Source organism: Schistocerca nitens, chromosome 3 (genome assembly GCF_023898315.1).
Source record: "Schistocerca nitens isolate TAMUIC-IGC-003100 chromosome 3, iqSchNite1.1, whole genome shotgun sequence".
Lineage (NCBI taxonomy): Eukaryota > Metazoa > Arthropoda > Insecta > Orthoptera > Acrididae > Schistocerca > Schistocerca nitens.
The window spans coordinates 698,865,142-698,888,848 of record NC_064616.1 but is presented as its reverse complement, the minus strand read 5'-3'; the positions used below and the strand labels follow the sequence as shown (position 1 = coordinate 698,888,848).

At 39.5% G+C, this 23,707-nt stretch overlaps 1 protein-coding gene across 2 annotated transcripts in view; it reads right to left on the bottom strand.

Moving 5' to 3' along the window:
- Window positions 1-341: 341 nt before the first annotated feature.
- The window catches only part of LOC126248670 (neurofilament heavy polypeptide-like), a 423,975-nt gene continuing 400,609 nt past the window's right edge, over window positions 342-23,707 (bottom strand). For both annotated transcript variants that reach the window (XM_049949900.1, XM_049949901.1), the window contains exons 6-11: window positions 23,485-23,652; window positions 15,538-15,921; window positions 14,049-14,158; window positions 13,770-13,959; window positions 3,713-3,819; window positions 342-1,938 (exon numbers count right to left, since the gene is read on the bottom strand). In XM_049949900.1, the coding sequence (XP_049805857.1) occupies window positions 3,739-3,819; window positions 13,770-13,959; window positions 14,049-14,158; window positions 15,538-15,921; window positions 23,485-23,652 (933 nt within the window). In that variant the 3' untranslated portion in view covers window positions 342-1,938; window positions 3,713-3,738. The remainder of the gene's footprint in view (window positions 1,939-3,712; window positions 3,820-13,769; window positions 13,960-14,048; window positions 14,159-15,537; window positions 15,922-23,484; window positions 23,653-23,707) is intronic.

Sequence of the window (23,707 nt, the reverse complement as noted above, 5' to 3'; positions counted from 1 at the left end):
ATACAGAAGTAATCATTTTTATTGTGTTTCATGACAAAATTTGACTGAATTAGTATCCATTTATTAAATATCATGGATCCTTTACAAGAAATTTATTACTTACATTTCTCAGAAATGCACCTCATGCCACATGAATATTTGATATGTACATGTTGGTTAATAATAGATCTAACCATGGGTGGTAGCACAAAAAACTTCTAGAAGCACCTTCAAATTCAATATTTTGAACAAAGTCTGAGAGGGAGTTCAATGCCACAACAATGCAACAGTATAAATAGTATTCAAATAAATACCAGTACATTAAGTCATTTTCACACCACATTTTTACTTTGATGACACACACACACACACACACACACACACACACACACACACACACACACACACACACACACACACACACACACACCAGATATTACCTGCAATTTCAACAATGAAAATAACGAGTGATGTGAAAATTTCAGCAATATGTAACAGAACAGTCATATTACACATACAAACAATTCTTACATAATAAAATGTGGTTAACTATAATGCCTATTTGTTCAACAGTTTTAATACTTATATTTAACAGCTTCTCATGTATCAATTTTTTGTTATGTATTCCAAAATTACTTCATAACTTCAAAGAAGAAACAGGAAAATGAATTCAAACAACTGTTTTCTTAGTCTCCTCTCTACATACACCCAGACTAGTGATACTTACGCCAATTCTCTTGTGAAACTGCTGAAGCTTAGTTTCCTTTTTCACAAACATGCTTTTCTACAGACATTACTTAGAACTATGCAACTGTTAATCAAACTACGTTCAATCTTCACACTAAATCTTGCATAAGCATCATCCGGATAGTAGTCACACTCCCAAGAATATTACATTTTGGTCACTTTTGAATAACCTTATTACAAGTGTCTCAAAATACTCTATATTAGTTTCTCTTAATTTTACTGTAATTCTTGCATTATTACTGTTGTATAACTGTTTATCTACAGTTTGTTTCATTTTCATTTATTTCTTTAAGAAATTAGCAGACTAAATTCGCCATAGAGTGATGCTTCCAACCAGCACAACAAAAGGATGGCAAATACATGATGTTAAATCATCAGCCATCAATTTAATCAACAAAACATTTCTAGTCATGGAATACTATGAAGGAGTATACCCTTAATCTATTGCAATAACATATGACACACAGCAATATTCCAATTTTTAAGCACATTCAAATTAATAAGAAGGAAGGACAAAAGCTCCTTTTGTGTAGAACAATAAAGGGAAAATATATCTTCAGGAGTGTGTTACACTGATGTTCAAGAAAAGAACACACTAAATGGAACATTGATTAACACTCATCACTTTAGATTTTCATTTGAATTTCCATCAAATGCAATCATCAAATTTAGTATATAGGCAAGACACAATACAAGGAAAATCATATTGGTTTTGATTGCTTTCAACACAGAATGATACAACACTGCTCATACCATTGAAATTTTTACTTTAACTTCTGCATCATGCTAATGGTAACCAAAAGTGACTGGAAGCCATTATGAAATCCCAGTAGCCAAATTAGAACAAATGGTATAAGTATTTGTGCATTGAAATTAAGTTTAAGGATTTTAACAGAATATTCAGCTTCAAACCAATTCATCACACAGAGTAAAATGACAGTTCTTATACAATTACGAAGAAACCCATTAAGAAAATATCTTAGACATTGTTTCCTATGTGGCTGGAATGTATTGTGTATTACCTCCCTAATAATACTTATTATTTCTGGTCCTGTCAGAAATCTTCAACAATAATTGCACAATAATATTAGGAAACTCTACATAAGAAAAACCAATTTCTTCACAATACTGGGAACACAGCAGTCTAGTAAAATTGCAAAGGCAGTATTGTCTCTTGGTTGTATCCTCACACATTCTGGAATGTGACATTTTCTGCAAATAAATAATAAATTTCAACATTGATTTGTCTCTACACAAACTTCTGATAAAATTATTTCATAATAATAATAATAATTATTATTATTATTATTATTATTATTAGTATTATAATTATAATAATAATGGTAAGTAATATTACATAAAATAAGAATTAATACAGTATCCTAAATCATATTGTGCACACACTACAACCAGAAGGTATAATTTTTTCCAAACTCAATTGTTTTACATGATGTAAATGAGTAAATTAATTTTTTGTGTATGCTTACCTTCTGCAAGACGTAATATATGAAATCATGAAATCACAGCTAATAAACATGTCTAAGTATTTTTCATCATTTTATTAGAAGGGCTGAAATAAAACAAACTGCCTCCACTGTAGACGAAGTACAGTGAAATATGTGGTGAGGAGGAGGAGGAGGAGGAGGAGGAGGAGGAGGAGGAGGAGGAGGAGCAGGATGGACGTGGGCAGAAAATACAGTGGAACATTTGAAACAATGAACGTATGGTGTAATGCATCATACATGACAGGATAAGATAACAATAATGGATCCTAAGTGAATGAGTGGCCACATTAGCAAATAATAAAAAGAAAAAAAAATGGGAGGCCATTGTTTATCATAGATGGTACATCACTGGAGTTAAGATGTGTGGATTATTGTGTATTATTACTAGAAAGTAACAATTCAAACTAGTTATTTTATATGCCAAAAAATCGATCAGCATGAAAAATTTTCCTGTGCACACGACTTCCTTTTTCCATTGCAAAGGAACTACTATTTTTACTTCTACACATTCTGATGGAAACTGTTCTCCACTTTTACAGTGATACACTGCCCAAATGTATACATAACTAGGTAAGAAGAAACCTACAACTTAAATCTCAAGAGCCTTTTCTTTTTCTCTTTTACTGCAAGATAATAGGTGTCCAAATTTTTTTTTTCCAAATTAAGAGTTTAGAATGTAGAAAATTTGTCACAACTGTGCAAGTGAGATAGTGTGTAATGACAAAAATCAATCAAGATAGTGACACCAGGAAAAGAAAGGGGAGGGGTGGAATTGTAATCAGAGTGATTACAACTTTTACATTAGAGGAAAGTGAAAGAAATTAACATTACACAGCAATAGTCCTATGTGAATCTCTTTGATCATAATTACATTGTGATACACCTATGGAGCCATTTTTTGAACAACTTTATCATTTGCTCTTTAAGCGTCCTCAAGTTATGTCAATAATTCACCTACTGTTTACAATACAGTGCTCTGAATCATTGCCTTTACTGTCATCTACCACTGCTATATACAAATAGTGTGTTTCCGAAGTATGTATATGAAGTCATACATTTTTCATATTTAATTAGTGTATGATCAATATGAAATAGTAGCAGTCCCATTCAACCTACATCTAGGAACAACACACAAAATTTGAACTCCAGAAAAAGACCTTGTCTACTTCATACAGCAACCACCTTACTGTTACAACAAAGATGATTTTAAATCTATGAAGTTTTCTTGCTTTATCAGCTAACTAATAGCACTGCTCTGAAAACAGTTGTTACTTGGCTAATAATGTGAGAAGATTTCATCACTGAAATTCCCTAAGAAAGCTTACATTTACTTGTCAATTTCATATCTCTGAAACTTTTAGTTATATATATTATTTTAATGATGTGTAGAAAATTCAGCACATCAGTTTTACAGTATGGAAGTGTCAAAGCAAATTTTATAGCAATAAAACTTATGGAATAGTGTTCTTGATATATCATACCATTGGTGGTAGTTCAGAGGTAACGATCAATGCTCTGAATTCTTTTGGATCCTGCTCTCCCACTCAGCAATCAGTGCACTTCTTTTTCTTGGGGAATTTTTCTGAAACTTTAAAACAAATAGGCTTTTACAAATTACAGACAAATGATCCACATAATCTAACTTCTTGGCACAATCACAGAACATGCCAAAAGGGTAATTTTTATTTTTACTACTACCAGACCTGAGCTTATTCCAACCAACACAGTAAAAAGCTTTCTCTAAATCTCAAAGTGCTAGAAATGTAGGTTTGTCTTTCTACAGTGTCTCATTTAAGATACATAGTGCAGTCTGTATTGTATTGCATGTTCATTTCTTCAGAACCCAAACTTCTCTTCCCTAAGGTTGGCCTCTACCAGTTTGTCCATTCTTCTGTAAATAATTAGCATCAGTATTTTTGAACCATGACCTATTAGGCTGATAATTCAGAGATATTAACAACTTTTGCAACTCGGCTCCTTTGAATTATTACAGTCACCTACTCCACAGCCTTGTGTCAACTTAGGTCTTTCAGAGCTCGGTGAAATTCTTTTTGCTGTGTCGCCATCATGAGTTGTCCTCCTTTTATCTGGAGGGACTGAGTCCATACAATAGTAGATCCTTTCTGAATAAGGGGAATGAATAAGGGGAATAAGGAGAATAAGTACTCCCTCTCTAGTCATCTGGTTTACGTAATAAAATGAACAAGATGGCACAAATGGTACAGAACTAAAGCACTTGCCCAACCTAAGCTGTGACATGATCTGTGCCAGAAGACAGCTGCTAAGGAGCACGAGAAGGTGCACGGCTGGACTGCCTAGATTTATTGGGTTGAATTAACAGCACTCCCACTGCAGGGTTGGAAAGCATGCTGGACACACCCCCATTACATCTTCGGCTTACAATGGAGGCAGCAGCAGGAATGTGTATGTTAAGAAACTGGAAATCTGTAGGATTTCCAGAATTCCACACTTATATAATGAATGTGGTAAACATAAGAATGATAGAGAAAATGCATCCTCACTATGTAACAACTTCCAGTGGCTTCAGTAAATCTTTCTAACCATAGGAAGTAGGGAGCAGTGTAAGAAATAACCACAGTACTGTTCAGATGACAGTCTGGTTTACTGACTGGTGAAAAACAGACGAGGTTGCTGGATGCAGTGTACACAGGGTGCAGCCTCAAACAGAAAGCACAATCTATCCAGGGAAGCTGGCAACAGTATTCCAGGGGAAATATTCACAATTGGAGTATGTGCAGAGAAGTAGCTATGTAGGTGTTACGAGGCTCATAGCATCTGCATTCATTCATGCAACCAAGTTGTTCTGAAATCCCTATCAACCCCTGCAATGAGATCAAATATATTTTGCAGAGTGAAAACCTGCTGTCAGTCCCTTATCACTCAGGAGTTAGTAGTAATGAGCAAGCTAATAGGCTGGCCACCACAGGGGACATGACCATTTGTTGGACCAGAACTTGTCCTACCCATCACTACTTCAGTGGTAAAATTTAATACTATGTAATTGAATCACACGACAGCATGCAAAATATTCGACTACAATCCAAAAACAAAATTGTGGCAAGCCAATGACGCCAGAACTATGTTCTAAGAAAATTTCTGTAATTGTGGGGTTAACAAGAGGCAGATTTAACTTTTAGATCTAGTGATTGGGCATAGGAACCTCAAGAAACACCTGCACACAAAGGGTATCACTAAGTGGGTCAGACGTCTATCCAGTCACATATTGACCAGTCTGGTATGGTAATAGAAGATAGCAAAAGTAAAGCCAAACTTTTAAATTTCACATTTAAGAAATCATTCACATAGGAGAATCGTAGAAACAGACTATCATTTGACCATCGCACAGGCTCCCGTATGGAGGACATAGAAAAAATCCCTGGTGTAGAGAAACAGAGTTTCAAGCAAATAAGTTGTCAGGTCTTGATGGAATCCCATTTTGGTCTTTCAAAGAGTACTTTACAGCATCAGCCCCTTACTTAGCTTGCATTTTTCATGAATCTCTTGCCCAGTGCAAGGAAGCAAGCTACTGGAAACGGACCCACAATATTACAGACCAATATCCCTAACATCATTTTGCTGCAGAATCTTTGAACATATTCTTAGTTCAAATATAATACATTTTCTCGAGAGGGTAGAGCTTCTGTCCATAAATCAGCCTGGTTTTAGAAAGCATCACTTGTGTGAAACTCAGCTCACTCTTTTCTCACAGGAAATCCTGTGAAGCACAGATGAATGGTAACAGGCAGATTCCATACTCCTAGATTCCTGTAAAGCATTTTATATGATGCCACACTGCCAACTTTTACTGAATGTACAAGAATATGGAATAGGTTCCCGGGAATGTGAATGGCTGAGAGACTTCTCAATGAACAGAATCTGGTATTTTGTTCCCAACAGTGAGTGTTCATCAGAGACAAGGGTATTGTCAGGAGTGCCCCTGGGAATATAGGATTCAAGAGATTAGGGCTTGCATTGAAGTATATAGACATTTGTTTTTCTCACACTGTATTTGCAAGTGGAACAGGAAAGGAAATGACTAGCAGTGGTACACCATACAGTGGTTTGTAGAGTATGGATGTAGATATAGAGAAAGAAGTGACATTTAATCTTTCAATGTGAAGTACTTGAGAGCAAAAGATACAGAATGTTTGCATGTTGAAAAAGAAGTACCAATTTCAGCTGCATTAGGGCATTGTAATAATTCTGTGACAAGTGAAAATCTGTGCTACAACGGGACTCAAACCTGGATTTTCTGCTTTATGCCAGCACTTGCCTTAACCACTCTGGCTATTTGAGCATGCTTCATGTCCAACCCAAATTCCCAAATTGTTGCACACTCATTCTGTAGTGCCCCCTGCCCATTACCCTCTTTGCTCATGGCATCTTACATGATTCCTGCAAGAGATTGGACCTAGGGTGCATCCACTCTGAAGATATCATGAAGTACTATCAAGGCTTAGATACAACGATTGTGTGTAGGGTTTTTTTTTTTTTTTTTTTTTTTTTTTTTTTTTTTTTTTTTTTTTTTTTTGACATGTCTAATTCCTGAAGAAATTGCAGCTAACAGAGAAAGTAAAGGGAATCATCCTACTACTAAAGGTTATTAGTTAGCTTTCCTAGAATGACAGGGGGAGAGATTGTACAATAACCTCAGTTTCAGTGTGGACAACTGGAGGCTAAGAACCACATTTCTGTCAACTTGTGGAACCTAGCCAACAGGGTCACACACAAATGACATTGCTGATAAATGGGGTTATGTTCAGCTGTTTTACCTCTCTGATTAAATCCCATCAATCAAATCAAGTGTCTCAGTCTCTTGCCTCCAAGCTCATCTTTGTGTAATACCTCTTCCCCTTAGTTATGTTATGTAACAAAAGGGGTTCACGCCAACAACAGTAAATAAGCTTAAAAAGTTAAATTTTCCTTCAAGAGGATTCTCACATAGCTTATAATCTTGGAACTTTTCAAGTGTTATGGTGTGAAATATTGCATAAAAAGCTTTCTGTTGGTTCACTATGGTCATGTGATGATATCGACCTGCAGGAGGTGACATGAGCAAGCAAAATCGAGTCCCAAGAACATTACAAACACATAATGCCTTCTTGAAGTCTCTACCTATGTCTAGTTCACTTTGTATTGCCTGTGTTAACACATGTGTCTCATATCTTGTGATCATTCTTTTTTAATGAAGAGGTTTTTTGTCCTCAGTCTTCTGACTGGTTTGATGCAGCCCACCACGAATTCCTCTCCTGTGCTAACCTTTTCATCTTTGAGTAGCACTTGCAATGCATGTCCTCAATTATTTGCTGGATGTATTACAGTCTGTCTTCCTCTACAGTTTTTGACCTCTACAGCTCCCTCGAGTACTATGGAAGTCATCCCCTCATGTCTTAACAGATGTCTGATCATCCTGTCCTCCTCCTCCTCCTCCTTCTTCTTCTTCTTCTTCTTCTTCTTCTTCTTCTCAGTGTTTTCCACACGTTCCTTTCCTCTCCGATTCTGTGCAGAACCACCTCATTCCTGACCTTATCAGTCCACCTAATTTTCAACATCAGTATGTAGCACCACATCTCAAATGCTACGATTCTCTTCTGTTCCAGTTCTCCCCACAGTCTATGTTTCACTACCATACAATGCTGTACTCCAGACATACATTCTCAGAACTTACTTTCTCAAATTAAGGCTGATATTTGATGTTAGTAGACTTCTCTTGGCCAGGTATGACCTTTTTGCCATTGTTAGTCTGCTTTTGATTTCCTCCTTGCACTGACCAGCATTGGTTATTTTACTGTATGTTACCATCCTTGGATCTTATGGACTTCTTTATGGAAGATGAAGAAAGGACACTGCTACAAACAGGTGTTCCAGGGCATGCATCAAATTTTTATGCACAAGTACATCATTGTGACCACACCCCTCATGATTCAAATTGTGTTTCAGCATTGGTTATAGAGGTGACAAACCAGATTCTTTCACCTTGTGGAACCTGGCTGACAAGCTCACACACTAATATTTCCAGCTTATTTTTGAAGTCATTGCCTATCAATGGTGCCAAATTTGACACCACCTCCAAATTGAATTACATGGTGCCACATGGGCATATTTCCATCAATGTTCATAGAGTTCAGCACTTTTTGTCTGAACTGCCACAATTTCTGCCCAAACTTGTCCAAATCCCCCATACCAACTTACTCCTGTGGTGTGACACCTTTAAAGGCAAATTACGTTCTCTGTCCCTGCCAAATTCTGCAGGACCATCTTTGATGGTCTGCATAACTTATCACATCCTGGTATTCATCCCACGACAAAATTAGTGACTGAGGGCTTTGTGTGGTCAGGTGTTTAAGTGGACTGCAGACAGTTTATGCACACCTCTTGTTTGCCAATGCAACAGGCTAGGACACCACAGCTTTCTGCAACAAGGAAAATATGACATGCTAAGACTGACTTCAATGTGTCCATTTGGACCTGGTTGGTCCACTACTTGATTCAAATTTGTTCCGATATATTTTCTCCAGAGCTGACAGGACAACGCGTTGCATGGAAGCTGTACCTTTAAAGGATATGATAGCTAAATCTACTGCTTTGGCCTTTCTTCATCTGTGGATTCTTTGTTTCAGTTGCCCATCATCAATTTATACTGACCAGGTGTGTCACTCAGCCCCATCTTTTTATTCTTGGTCTTTGTCTATTTCATTTTGGAGTCTGCATATTAACACCCACGACTCTTGTCTTATGATCAATCACATTTAATAAAGTGGTTACATTTTGTGGTATCAGTACATTCATTTTATTCCACATATCACCACCAAACATGAAAACACAACCATCTAACTATGTATTTTTGTACAACATACTCTGAAGCCTTGATGGTGGAGAGGCCTCATGTGAATCCACTGTATGGGACCAAGTTCGGCAATTTTAATTATAATAGTTTTTGAGAAGTGAAAATAGTTATATTGTTGTTGAGTTATTCTGTCATATCTTAATGTAATGTACAATTACTGATGTTTCAAGAAAGATAAAAATAAAAAAATTCGCAATATCTGTTCAGTTTTAATTCTCTTGCTGATTTTCATTATTTGCATTACTTTTCCTTACTTGCTTAGTTACAAAATTTGATTCTAATAGCTCAGGAATGATCTAGTTTTCTACTGATTCAATTTTAAATATCCAGGTAAATCTGAATTTTGTCAGTAATGTGTCCACCTTAAACATTCAACAAGAGAGACAATCCTGACAGTATGGTTAAAATGTGTGTTTAAATGATGCTGTAGTCATGAGGTGGCAGAATCTGACTGGTAGAATCAACAGAAACAAATGTCTGTTGTCCTTGGCTGAATGTTCACAATTCTAACACAAGATGTACAAGTGAACAACATGCCAACAGACTCTGAAGAGTTACTGAGAGAGAAACCAAGATGATGTGATAATGTAGTAAAGTAAATCTAGAGTTTGGTACAATGGCAACTATACACAACTGAAGTGAAGATAAGGCACGAGTTTATGGCCATGTGGTCATATTTATCTCATCTGCAGCAAGAACTATTGTTGAGGCATACATTTGAGGAATTTCAGGGTGGCACTTTCTTGGAAAACTGCAGCACTTTACAGGTTCTGCCACTATCAGCCATCCAAGTCCATTTATTCTAGTGGGTATTCAAATTTGTTGGGCCAAGACAATAAATGTGTTACCAACAATTTGAATCCTTCGCTCTCTGTATGACATTTTATCTGTTATTAAAATTTTGCAAGACACTAAATACATTAAACAAATAAATACATAGACAAATGTCCTTGTTGGTGCTTCACATTTGATGTTTGTTCTGTGTGTTGAAGGTTCAAACCATTCTGGCAGATGGCAGAGCCATAGTACAGTGTCAATATGGCATCTACATGCAACTCACATTACAATCAGCGTGCTGTTATTGGATTCTTGTGTTTGGAAAAAGAAACCATGGTGAACATCCATAAATGTTTGTGTGCAATGTATGGTGGTGTTGCAGTTGATAGGAGTACAGTTGGGCAATGGATAAAGGAAGTTAAAACCTCAGGAAATGCAGAAACAGAGCTCCACGATCAACCAGGCTCAGGACGTCCTGTCACAGCCACTGCTCCAGACATCCACCCTACAGTCCAGACCTGATACCCTCAGACTTCCATCTCTTTGGGCTGCTTAAAGATTCTCTATGGGGAACACACTTTGAAGATGATGAAAGTGTCACCCATGCAGTGAAAACATGGCTATGCCTACAGGACAAGAGGTTTTACCAGCGGGTAATACATGCTCTTCCACAACGTTGACATATGGCTATAGGATGTGATGGAGGCAATGTAGAAAAATAGGACATGGACAAGACCTGTTTACCATATTGTTACCAAATTCTGACTCAGCAATAAATATGTTCCGAGAATAAAATGTGGGGCATTACTTATTGAACGACTCTCTTAGTATAATCTAACAATTTCTGCACTCTAATGTGTATTTCCTCCTTAGAATCTTTATTGTTGTGTGGTTTGTATAATATGGAAGTATTATGGTTCTGATGTCTCCCACAGTACCAGTTTTTTAAAAAATATTTTATAGCTTCTACTGGCAATTTTCTTACAATCTTCTGTGTCTTACTTTATTTGATATACACTCCTGGAAATTGAAATAAGAACACCGTGAATTCATTGTCCCAGGAAGGGGAAACTTTATTGACACATTCCTGGGGTCAGATACATCACATGATCACACTGACAGAACAACAGGCACATAGACACAGGCAACAGAGCATGCACAATGTCGGCACTAGTACAGTGTATATCCACCTTTCGCAGCAATGCAGGCTGCTATTCTCCCATGGAGACGATTGTAGAGATGCTGGATGTAGTCCTGTGGAACGGCTTGCCATGCCATTCCCACCTGGCGCCTCAGTTGGACCAGCGTTCGTGCTGGACGTGCAGACCGCGTGAGACGACGCTTCATCCAGTCCCAAACATGCTCAATGGGGGACAGATCTGGAGATCTTGCTGGCCAGGGTAGTTGACTTACACCTTCTAGAGCACGTTGGGTGGCACGGGATACATGCGGACGTGCATTGTCCTGTTGGAACAGCAAGTTCCCTTGCCGGTCTAGGAATGGTAGAACGATGGGTTCGATGACGGTTTGGATGTACCGTGCACTATTCAGTGTCCCCTCGACGATCACCAGTGGTGTACGGCCAGTGTAGGAGATCGCTCCCCACACCATGATGCCGGGTGTTGGCCCTGTGTGCCTCGGTCGTATGCAGTCCTGATTGTGGCGCTCACCTGCACGGCGCCAAACACGCATACGACCATCATTGGCACCAAGGCAGAAGCGACTCTCATCGCTGAAGACGACACGTCTCCATTCGTCCCTCCATTCACGCCTGTCGCGACACCACTGGAGGCGGGCTGCACGATGTTGGGGCGTGAGCGGAAGACGGCCTAACGGTGTGCGGGACCGTAGCCCAGCTTCATGGAGATGGTTGCGAATGGTCCTCGCCGATACCCCAGGAGCAACAGTGTCCCTAATTTGCTGGGAAGTGGCGGTGCGGTCCCCTACGGCACTGGGTAGGATCCTACGGTCTTGGCGTGCATCCGTGCGTCGCTGCAGTCCGGTCCCAGGTCGACGGGCACGTGCACCTTCCGCCGACCACTGGCGACAACATCGATGTACTGTGGAGACCTCACGCCCCACGTGTTGAGCAATTCGGCGGTACGTCCACCCGGCCTCCCGCATGCCCACTATACGCCCTCGCTCAAAGTCCGTCAACTGCACATACGGTTCACGTCCACGCTGTCGCGGCATGCTACCAGTGTTAAAGACTGCGATGGAGCTCCGTATGCCACGGAAAACTGGCTGACACTGACGGCAGCGGTGCACAAATGCTGCGCTGCTAGCGCCATTCGACGGCCAACACCGCGGTTCCTGGTGTGTCCGCTGTGCCGTGCGTGTGATCATTGCTTGTACAGCCCTCTCGCAGTGTCCGGAGCAAGTATGGTGGGTCTGACACACCGGTGTCAATGTGTTCTTTTTTCCATTTCCAGGAGTGTACTGTAACTTTAGTCTGTAGAGCTAATAATTTATTGTTTTATAAGCAACTACATCATATCAGATGTTATTGGTACACTGGTTTAGCATGTGTCAACATGCTACTATTCCTGTTTAAAAGATATATAGATATTTTATTATTCAATAGCTATCTTAGCTACTTATCAAATATTTTATCTACACCAATAATAAAACTGTAAAACCATCATGTTGTCTGTCTATGTACACACTGATCTCCAAAACTGCTTGGTGAATATTCATGTGGTTTGCACAGGTAACTTTAGTCTAGCTGGAGGCAACCTACAGGATTTATTTCAAAACTGGACCAGATAAAAATAGTGTAATTTGAATTTTAGGAGTCTTCTCAGGTTAGTAGCTCAGATATTTGCCTTAGTGATGGTGTAGTATCCAAAGAACCAATAGATGATGCTGTCAGTTTTTTTTTACCTCAGTGACAGGAGTATTTTTAGAAGTTCACATCAGTGACAGAATTAAATACAACATTCTTATTTTTATGAAAAGAAACTAACAGTGAATTTCCAGAATGAGATTTTCACTCTGCAGCAGAGTGTGCGCTGATATGAAACTTCCTGGCAGATTAGAACTGTGTGCCCGACCGAGGCTCGAACTCGGGACCTTTGCCTTTCACGGGCAAGTGCTCTACCATCTGAGCTACTGAAGCACGACTAACGCCTGGTCCTCACAGCTTTATTTCTGCAAGTATCTCGTCTCCTACCTTCCAAACAGGAGAGCTTCTGTAAATTTTGGAAGGTAGGAGACGAGGTACTGGCAGAAGTAAAGCTGTGAGGACCGGGCGTGACTCGTGCTTTGGTAGCTCAGATGGTAAAGCACTTGCCCGCGAAAGGCAAAGGTCGAGCACACAGTTTTAATCTGCCAGGAAGTTTCATAACAGTGAATTTACTTGGCTAGGCTATACAGATTTACTGATTTCACTTTGTGTGTTAAAGACTTTAAAAAATGCTTTGCTTGTTTCATTACGTTTCATTTATATTTGACTTCTACACTAGGAAAACATTTCTTTACAAAGTGATCCTGTAACAGTTCTGTTTTTACTGAGTGAGGTACACAACCCTAAAAAGTGACAGTATGCAAACGCTCTTCTTTATCCACTGTTAAGCACGGGCCTACAGCCAGTATCTGTATAAAAAGCTCACATGCTTAACTGGAAAATTCTTAATTCTGCAAGTGTCTGTTTATGCTTCTGTGAGTGTTTTACATTTCTGACTATAAGTTTAAAAAATTAACCTCTTAGCCATCTTTATGATCCTTGGAAAGTATTTCATTTCATAATGGAATGTCTATTTAGCAGAAACATGAATGTTATAGTATACTAATGTCTACTTCAACTAAAATTTGAAAACATGCAATTGGAATTATTATTAAGCTAATGTTGTGTAGATATTCCTCTTAATTCATAACTGAATGCCATTTCTCACCTTTTGTGAAGCAGGATCCTGTGAAACATCCAATGAATCATCAGAATCTAAGAGGTTTGGAATAGACTGTGCACTCTGCAAAGACTGTTTCCCTCCATCACCATTGATATGATTAATTTCTTCTTCCTCAATACTACCAATGCTCAAAAGATTTGGCTGTGACTGAGCAAACAGTTTTGCTCTCAGCAACCTTCCGAGATGAAATAATACATGTTATGAAACAATTTACCACAAATCAGATAACTGCATTAGAAATGATTGTAAATTTATATGACCTACCTCAATTCTTCTTCACGTTTTTGCATCTCTTGTAACTCTGCTTGTATCTTCTCTTCAGCTGATTGGTAGCCCTTTCTCACTGGAGTCTTTACCAGTTCTTCATCTGAATCCTGTACAAAATGCTTCTTATATGAAATCTGTCAGTATAAAAATTACTCTCTCCCCTCTATAATTTGCTACTATGAGGGACGATCAAAACTTTCCATTTGAGTATTTTGCTGCAGCATGTACACAATGTAACATGACTCTGATGTGGGTATATAAGCACCCACATATGACAAAGTATTAGTGTGGCATTCCTGTCTTTCCAATGCGTCTGTGTGCAGTAAGTGTGGAAATGTGAACTATGGCCATATTACCAAATTCGTGTGAACAGGACCAACATGCTGTTATTCTTTCCTTGGTTGCTGAAGGACAAAAACTAGAAGACATCCACTGGAGAATGAAGAATGTGTATGAGGCAGCATGTCTATAAAAAAAAAACTACCATTGTGGAATGGTGCACCAAGTTCATAATAACGGATGTCCCCATATAGGAAATGTAATGCAGAAATTACACAAACTCAAGTGGGAGACACTAGCACCTGCCCTATAGTCCTGATCTCTTACTCACATGATTATCATGCCTTTGGTCCCTTGAAAAAAGTCCTTAATCCATTGAAAATTTCTGTCAGATGAGGATGTGGAACAGCCAGTTAAGAACTACTTCATGCAGCAGGACACAATGTTATACCAAACAGGTATTTTTAACCTGATGCATTGGTGAGATGATTGCCTCAATGCTCATTGTGATTTTGTGTGATTGGCATACCTATTCTGAACAGTGTGGTTTTTCAAATAGAAACTTTTTGATCACCCCTTAAATGTCATGACATGTACAGCTGGAAGTCCAATGATATACATAGCAAAGAAACAAGTGAATATTATGGTTTAGTATCTCAAATGATGCTCCCATTAGACATGGTAACTGGTAATGAAATTGGCTTTCCCATTTTGAAAGGGACCATTTTGGCATTTGCATTAGTTTAGAGGAACCATGAAAAACCTAAACATGGATAGCAAGATAGAGATTTGAGCTCCCTTTGCCTGGAATGTAAGCTCAGTGTTTCAACAACAATGTTACATTTCTCAGCAAGTATGTACGGAGTCTAAAAACCAATGGCTCGGGTACCATGTTGCATAGTATCAAGTAAACATAATGAAACACACGCGTCAGTTGTGTGGCAATAAAACTAGGACACTATTTCCTGTACAACTAATTTGCAAATAGCAAACAATGGAAAATCCATAATAAAACCAATAAGCATTACATTGCTCTTCACCATGGAGATGGCACTGAGTGGCAAATGGGCACATTTGCAAGTATATTTACAAATGCACTATATTTTCTTTCAGAAATTTATGGTGTGTGTAGAATACAAACAAAAAAGCTCATTTGATTAATAAGTTCTACAAATATTACTAATTAATTCAGTAACAAACTACATACCTGTGAATCATTCCCACTATTGATGTCAATGATCTTCCTTTGAATTGGAGGCTGGTTATGTACAGGTGAAACAGAAGGAGGAGAAACAACAACAGGTGCAGTATTCCTTGGAGCAGCATAAATTCTCATCCTTCCATGTGATGCATAAAACCTCTGCATCAATCCTTTCTGTCCACCACCAGATGAGAACCTGTGTGTTGGGCTTGCAAATGGAGAATTATTAAGTGATGGACTTGTTGACTGAGATCTCTTTGTTGGAACAGCTTGTGCTGAGGGTTCTCCATCATTTAGTGAATCTGAAAGATTGTTCGAAGAGGAGAAACTGTTTGGATCACTCTCTCTCTCTTCTGTGGAACTGTTGACAGCATCAGGTGTTTGAGATCTCTGAAATAAAAAATTAGATATCTTATTCTGCAACTATTCTGTTCAGATCAGGAAGTTATTTCAAACCTTAACTTCAATGATAATGCACTAAATTAGAAAGCAAAAAGCTGGAAATTTTTAGAGAAAACTGAGAACACTGTGTTAGCAAGAACTTCTGCCAAGTACCTTTGTAACCAAATCCTGATGGAACATCTAGTTCTTAAAACCGGTAACAGATGTAGCATAACACTGGACTGAAACTGGCCATTCTATTATCTTTAATGGCTTCAAGTTTCCGTCATCCACTTTATTCTTTTAGGGAAAGGTTATGGAAGAATTAAACATTGATTTGATGACAGATTTCACTGAGAAAATTATTTCAGAGTGTATAAATCTTTGAATTTGGCCATTGCTTTGATCTCCCCTCAGAGACTTAACTACTGATTTGGCTAAATTTCATTTCTTGCCCTTTCAAAATACATGCAGCTACTGAACTTCCCTCCAACAAATTGCTCTGAACTAAGTATCTGTGAGTGACACCCACACAAGCAGGCACAGGTAAACAACATTATGCAGTTAGGTTACTCTGAAGATGAAAGGGAGAAAACTACACCACAGCAGTTGTTAATAATCATGAAGATATTAAATGTTTTTATGAAAATATGTAGCATCTAGAGAAAATAAAAAAATGAAATGGGTGGTTAGTGTTTCACATCTTATTCAAAAATAAATAAATAAATTTACATGTATACAATAATGGGAGAAGAAAAATGATTTGATGAAGGAATCATCAGTGTTCTATACTTGAGTGATTTAGAGAAACCACAGAAAATCCATGTCACTGTTGTTGGAGATATATTTTCCCTCAGTTTTCTCTGACATGAACGTATTTTTAAGTTTAGGCTAGGCAGGATAGCTGCTGTCTTAACATCTTTAGTTTAAAAAAAAAAACAACAACAAAAAAGTGACTGAAAAAAATATGTAACAATGTAGCAGTGTAGCGCTTTAGTGGCATGGAAAGCAACCTAGGATCTAAATCTTGTCACAGTGACATCCTGCAGGTCGGACAGTGTCCCTGCCGAGACACCAATTCAGCAAAAGCCATCACTTCTGTACTCCCGCTGCTGCATGCCAATGACCTGGGAGTGGAACAGTCTTCAGGAGAGGGGGGGGGGGGAGAGAGGGGGGGGGGGGGCAATCGTCAGTACATCTGGGCCATACCATGAAGCACAGCCGATGCAACTACACTAGCCATGTTACTGCGATCTGGCTGCCTGAGCTCGGGCAGCCAGCAATGTGCTACTGCCTTATGGTCTGGGCCATGCGGTGTGCTGTGGCCAGTTTTACCCAGTGGGGGACCACCACCACCACCACCACCACCACCACCACCACCACCACCACCACCACCCCACCACCACCACCACCACCACCACCACCACTTCAGTTTTACTGTTGAAAGAAGAAAACTGTCACAAGGAAAACCCAAGACATCACGTAAGCCAACTAAACTGTGTGCACAGTCTCAGACTCAACTGTCAGGATACAATAGTGAAAGGCACAGGAAGGTTGTTTGCATGAGAGTGGGAGCTGACCTGCCAATCAATGCCTTGTTTGCAGTAGAGCCCTAATCAGGGAATGATAAATTGGATCAGATACAATGTTCCACAGAGCAAAATTTATCTTTCATGCAGGAAATGTGCAGAAGCTGGATAGTGCCCATCAGCGCAGACGATTTGGGTTCAGAAATGAGGCTATCAAAAAGTGCACTGAAACCTAACTTAAAGACAAAGACACATTCAACAGGGATTATGGAGTAGAATACATGAAGCCAGGGCAGTCTGTTGATTTAACTGCACTACGGGGAAAGGTGTCTTATCTAAATGGATGTGCTAAAGTGGAAATGAAGAGATTATTAGAGAAATGTGCAGAATTATTTAACCTGCATGGACAATGCCTACTACATGACTATTGCAGCACAGAATTCCACAACAAATGAGCTGCTTGTGTACAAGAAACCTTACCAGGTCCCATCTACAACCAGTGATGGTGGAGTTTATTGATCAACAGCACTAGGGTGTAATTATTAAAGAAAGCACCAGTGTTTAGTCAGTGCTTCTCATAACAGGTGGTAAGAAGGCTTATCAGGTCTGCTGTGACCATAAATATCTAAACAACAAGCAATAACTAATGAATAGCCCATGCCAAACATTACAGAGACCTTAGACAATCTGGTGCAATGCCATTATTTTATCATCATGGATTTGGGGGGGGGGGGGGGGAGGCGTACCACCAATTAGAGGTAGCACTGGAGGATTGACCTGAAACAGCGTTTTCAGTTCCATTTGATCACTACCAGTATCATCAGATGCCATTTGGTTTGAAAAATGCTACTTTCCAACACTTGTTAGATGGAGCACTACAGAATCTGAAACCAAAACAATGCTTAGTCTACCTAGATGACACTGTATTCTCCAACACATCCAGGAGTATAAGGTGCATCTACAAGAGGTCTTTGAGTGCTTGTGTGAGGCACGACAGACCCTTTAACTTAGAAGCACGCCATTTTGTATTACAGGAAGTCTGCTATTCAGGCCATATCATCAGCCAAGATGGTGTACGACTAACTCATAGCTGATACAAGCTGTAAATGATTTCCCAGTGTCTAGCACAAATGAAGAAATTACAGTAATATCTCAGGATTGCAATTTTATAGAGAATACATCCCAAAATTTGCAGATGTAACAAGACCCCTTATGCCTTTGTTAAAGAAGAGCTAATAGGTTCATGAGGCTCCACACTGAAGCAGCTCTTGAGGTATTGCACTGAAATGAATTTTGAGACAGAGCTCCAACTTATGGCTAAGTGAATTTGGTTTTGAGGTTGTCCAATGTTCAAGGAAGTATCACTGGTACACTGACAGACTTAGATGCTGTGCTGTGGAATGTATTGAGTCAACACAGAAGAACAGCACAAAGCTCAGGGTGGGCGAGAAGCTCTGTACCCCCTAGTATCAAATGATAATTGATTTGATTTGTTTTAGTGCAACTATGTACTTTAGTATTAAGTGCCCAATATATCGGTATGTTCCCCACCATGTTGTTAACACATTTCTTGACATATTTTTACACGTCTGGGGTTACAGTGTGAAATGTATCCTCAACAGCATTGTGCAGTTCATTGGTAGCATAGCAACATGCAGATACATGCACCTTAATGACTCACCATAATGAGTTGTAAGGTGTTGTGATGTCAGGATGTTTTGGTGGCCATTTCAAGGAACCTGGTGGTGTTGATGCACCACAACTTATCAACCGTCATAAAAAAAGCTCACTTAGGAAATTGCGCACTGCAGGAGCATAGTGAGGAGGCACTCAGTCTTACTGCAACCATATGCATTCTGCGAGGCCCCTTTCCTCAAGCTGAGCTATGAACAACGTTTGGAACATGTGTAAATAATTTGTGCCATTCACAGTCCCTGGAAAAATGTATGGTCCAAGCATAAATTGTGAAGTCATCACTGCCCATATCATCATGTGAGGCAGCTTTCTTTTTAACTTGACCATGTAATGAAGATTCCCTTTGGCTCAAACAACAATATTTCTATTGTGTGAGCTGTGATAAATGGCACATTCACTTGAAAACATAACCATGGCATAGTTCACTGCATTTTGAAATTGAGTTTACAAAACTTGGCATGCTGAAACGCACTCATTCCAGTCTGTGTCCGATAACTCTTACGAACTTCAGTCATAAAGATCTGACTATAATGTCTTTTGATATGATCTCACATTTTTGTCCTTGGTATACCAAATTTAAAGCATATTGTGTGTTGGCTTCACAGGAGACTGTTCAATCAAAGTAGAGACTCAGGCAAGTTTCTTCTCATGTCTTCTTCCTTCAACTCAGTGGCTTGTCTTTAACACTGCCAAAAGCAAAAGCATGTATTTCTCAATCCAGAAGTGTCGCCTTTCATGGTGGAGCCTCATCACATCTTCCCCAGAATGTTACTGTAGTATTCTGTCTCATTGTCTGCCCTGTTTGTCATCATTCAGGCACCCGCACACTTGTCACCAAATGCTCCTCAGTAAGTGCAACTATGACCACTCACATCCGACATGGCTACAAATTAAAACACTATTGTGGACACATGTAAACACGAATTGCAACAAGTAGTAATAAAGTTACCAACCTGCCTAATAACATCTCATACTATACAGAAGTTACAGGGGTACGGGGACTTCTTGTGCACCCTATATTTAAAAATCATGTCTTGGCCATGATCACCACATCAAATCAACAGGCAGAAATGGTGGCACAGACTATTGTTAACCTTTGCTTATTAAAAATCTAATGCCAGACACAATAATAAATGACCACAGCACTAATTGCCATGTATGTCCAAGTTATTGAAGCAATTACACTTATAATTTCTCCCAAGAGTGCTAGTTCTGCAAGGTTCAGAGGAGAGCTTCTGTGAAGTTTGGAAGGTAGGAGATGAAGTACTGGCAGGGTAAAGCTGTGAGGATGGGGCACAAGTCGTGCTTGGGTAGCTCAGATGGTAGAGCACTTGCCTGCAAAAGGCAAAGGTCCCGAGCTTCAGTCTCGGTCCAGCACACAATTTTAATCTGCCAGGAAGTTTCATATCAGCACACACTCTGCTGCAGAGTGAAAATCTCATTCTGAATTACACTTATTATTTACACTATAAGAAGTTACAAATTAGTGCACTACACCTGCAAGTGCATGGCTGAACAGAGAGTTCAGAGGACAGTAGGGGAAAAATGTTAAGTAATTTCATGAATAGTAGTCACAATGATTGGAACACTTTACCATAATTTGTAGTGACAGCTTGTAACTTGGAAAGTTTACAAAAACATGGGCTTTATCCCCTATGAGGTGGTTTTTAGCTAAAAGACCTCATTCCCTTTCAAATTATGCCACCTACCCTAGGCGAAGATGTATACTTCACACAAAATTTTGCTACAAAATTAAGAAGTATGTGGCAACAGATTAGAAAGATGAATACGAAGTCTTAAGAATGGCATGAAGGCACCCCACAACAGAAAGCAAAATTGGTTATGTACCACACTGGGCAGTGAGTAATGTTATCTAACACCTACATGCTGAAAGAAAAAACTAAAAAGCTAATTTTGCAATACCAAGCACCTTACCAGATAATTGAGATTATGTCCCCAGTTAATGTCAAACTGCAATGCCCATCCCGAAGCCCAATTGTCCATGTAGTAAGAACTCATTTATTTCATGTTGTACTGGAAGCACTGCCTAATTTAACAGCAGCTCCTTCTGAATGGGGAAGGGAAGCGGTTGGAGAAAATACAAGGGGGAAAGGTAAAATTAAGCATGTGACGCAGGATGTACTAACAGTCATCCTGACACTCCTAATGCCGTAAGACCGTGAGGCGGCCTTGTGAGCTAATTTTTTGTGTTTGCTAATTAGATATTAGGGATGTTTGTGAGTGTATATTCTGGTAGTGTGTCTATTTCTTTTATGAGACAGGCTCAAAGGAGACATTCTTGTTTAGGTAATAGGTTACGGGAAATTTTAGGTGAAATTTTCTGTGGAGTGTTAGTGGAACCTTAGTGTGTCCAATTTAGTTTAGAAGGGAAACAATGATGTAACATGGTGCAGAAAGTTTGTTGTTTGTTAAATACATGGTTTGTGTAGAGGCAGTCATGCAGACTTTTAAAGGCAATAGGTTGGCAGTAAATGAGTGATGGTGTGTTCATGTTATACACCTTTGGCCTTTAACTTTAAAGATATTTCATAAGGGATGTTTGCTAGGTCGCTTTAGTCAGTGAAGGAAACAAGGAATTTGAGAAAGTATTACTCTCCACCATGGAATAACTACAATGCCAAGTTGGGCTACTCACTGTTTGTCCCCCACAAAATGAACACACACAGTCCTCAAGTCATGTGAGTACACCCTAACCAGTAGTTGTAATTTGCATCTGCTACAAACAAGGCTATTTCAGCTGTGTACAGCAAATATAACTGCATGAGCAGGGATTGTTGATAAATGCTATGTGATGCAATTTCTTAGGACATTTTTCCAGTTACCTGCCACCATCATCACTGGAACAACAACAATTAACACAAACTGCTCATTATGTAACTGCCAAACCCACCTTTCAAGACTACGCCCATGAAAAACCTAACCTAGTTCAATGGCATGCTACACCCGACCCTTCTTGCTTCCCCAAATCAGATGATATCAGCACAAAATAGTCACTTAATGATGGAACACCTGCTTGATGACATGAAAATTTATTGGACCGAACACCACCACTAACTTAACACTACACAGGAATTAGCGTAACTCTCATAAATATTGTGTATGTCACCTGATATGCAGAGTTGCCAAAATCCCACCTTTATCTTTCTTTAACCTGCAGGCCCATAGCAGTCATGTCAGAATCAGTGACTAGATCTCATTGAGTGAGCAAAGGAGTGAAAACAAAACAAGGGGCCCTGACACACCACGTTTGAGAGTTGCAAGAGTCAGATCATGTATACCGTATGATATTAAAATGGAAAGAGGCCACACAAAGGGGAAAATTAAGCAAGAAGTGTTTGCTCTGAATTCATGCAGTAGCAGTAGAATGTAAAGTGCAGGGTGTTGCTGTCTAACTCTTAAGCAGTAATCCTGTACCCAGATTAATCTATGACAGGAAGAAATGTAGCACTATAGAATTTTAGTGGCATGGAAAGCAACCCAGGACTGTAATCAGTCACAGATAGCAGGCTAAACAGTGCCCCTACCAATGCAGCAATTCAGCATAAGCCTCTACTTCTGTACGATCACTGCCATGTCCCAACTACCTAAAAGTGGAACAGTCTTCAAGAAGCTTCTGCAGTTTGACACATTGACACACAACAGATGAACCCTGGTCATCAGCCTCTGCCCCAGAGATTTCCAACACAGAAACACAGCTCTTCTGTAAACTCAGCTGGGGCAGCAGTATTTAAAACCCCTGGTACAGCCTGTCACCATTGGTACAGTTGGGCTGTAGTATGATGCGCAGCTGGTGCCAGATGTCGTCTAACATGACTCAGCCACTCCCACTTTCTCCGGGCCATGAACCAACAACCACCGCCTGACTGCCTGAGTTCCAGCAGTCAGCAACCTGGTGCCACCTCATGGTCCGAACCACGTAGCAAGTTCCAGCCAGTTCCACACTCAGGGAGAACCACTGCTACCCACTGCTGCTCTACAGCTTGCAGTTCCGTGTTCATCAGCTACGTATCTGGGTAGTTCTGTCGGGGCCACTTGTTTAGCCCTGGCTACTGGCTGCCTCACTTTGCTTCACCATCCCATCTTATACTGCCAGCATGCTCAGATCCCACCCAGGAGCCTCACCCATGCCTACTGTCTGTCTCTCTGTCACAGATGCACTGCTCTGTGTTCATGTATGATCATTAATAGAGTGTTCTGGCAATAGACTAGCTGTCTGCATCATATGCACCACCACGCACCTCCATCAGAGAGCCATTTGTCCATATGTTCGAAAAGCATACCCCATTACATTCAATTAAACATTACATTTAGGACAACAATGACTTACCTTATGTACAGTATTTTCATCAGATGGCTGAATTCCATTTGCTTCTTTCAGTTCTCTCTCCCTCTGTACTGCCTCATCAATTTCTTGTTGAATTCTTGTTGTTGCAGGCCGTGGAGGCTGAGTATGCTGTTGTTCACTTGAACTCAGAGTTTTATGTAAGAAACGAAACTACAAAAACAAACAGTTGAAATCATAAGAACTGTGTTAACAGTCACATATAAAA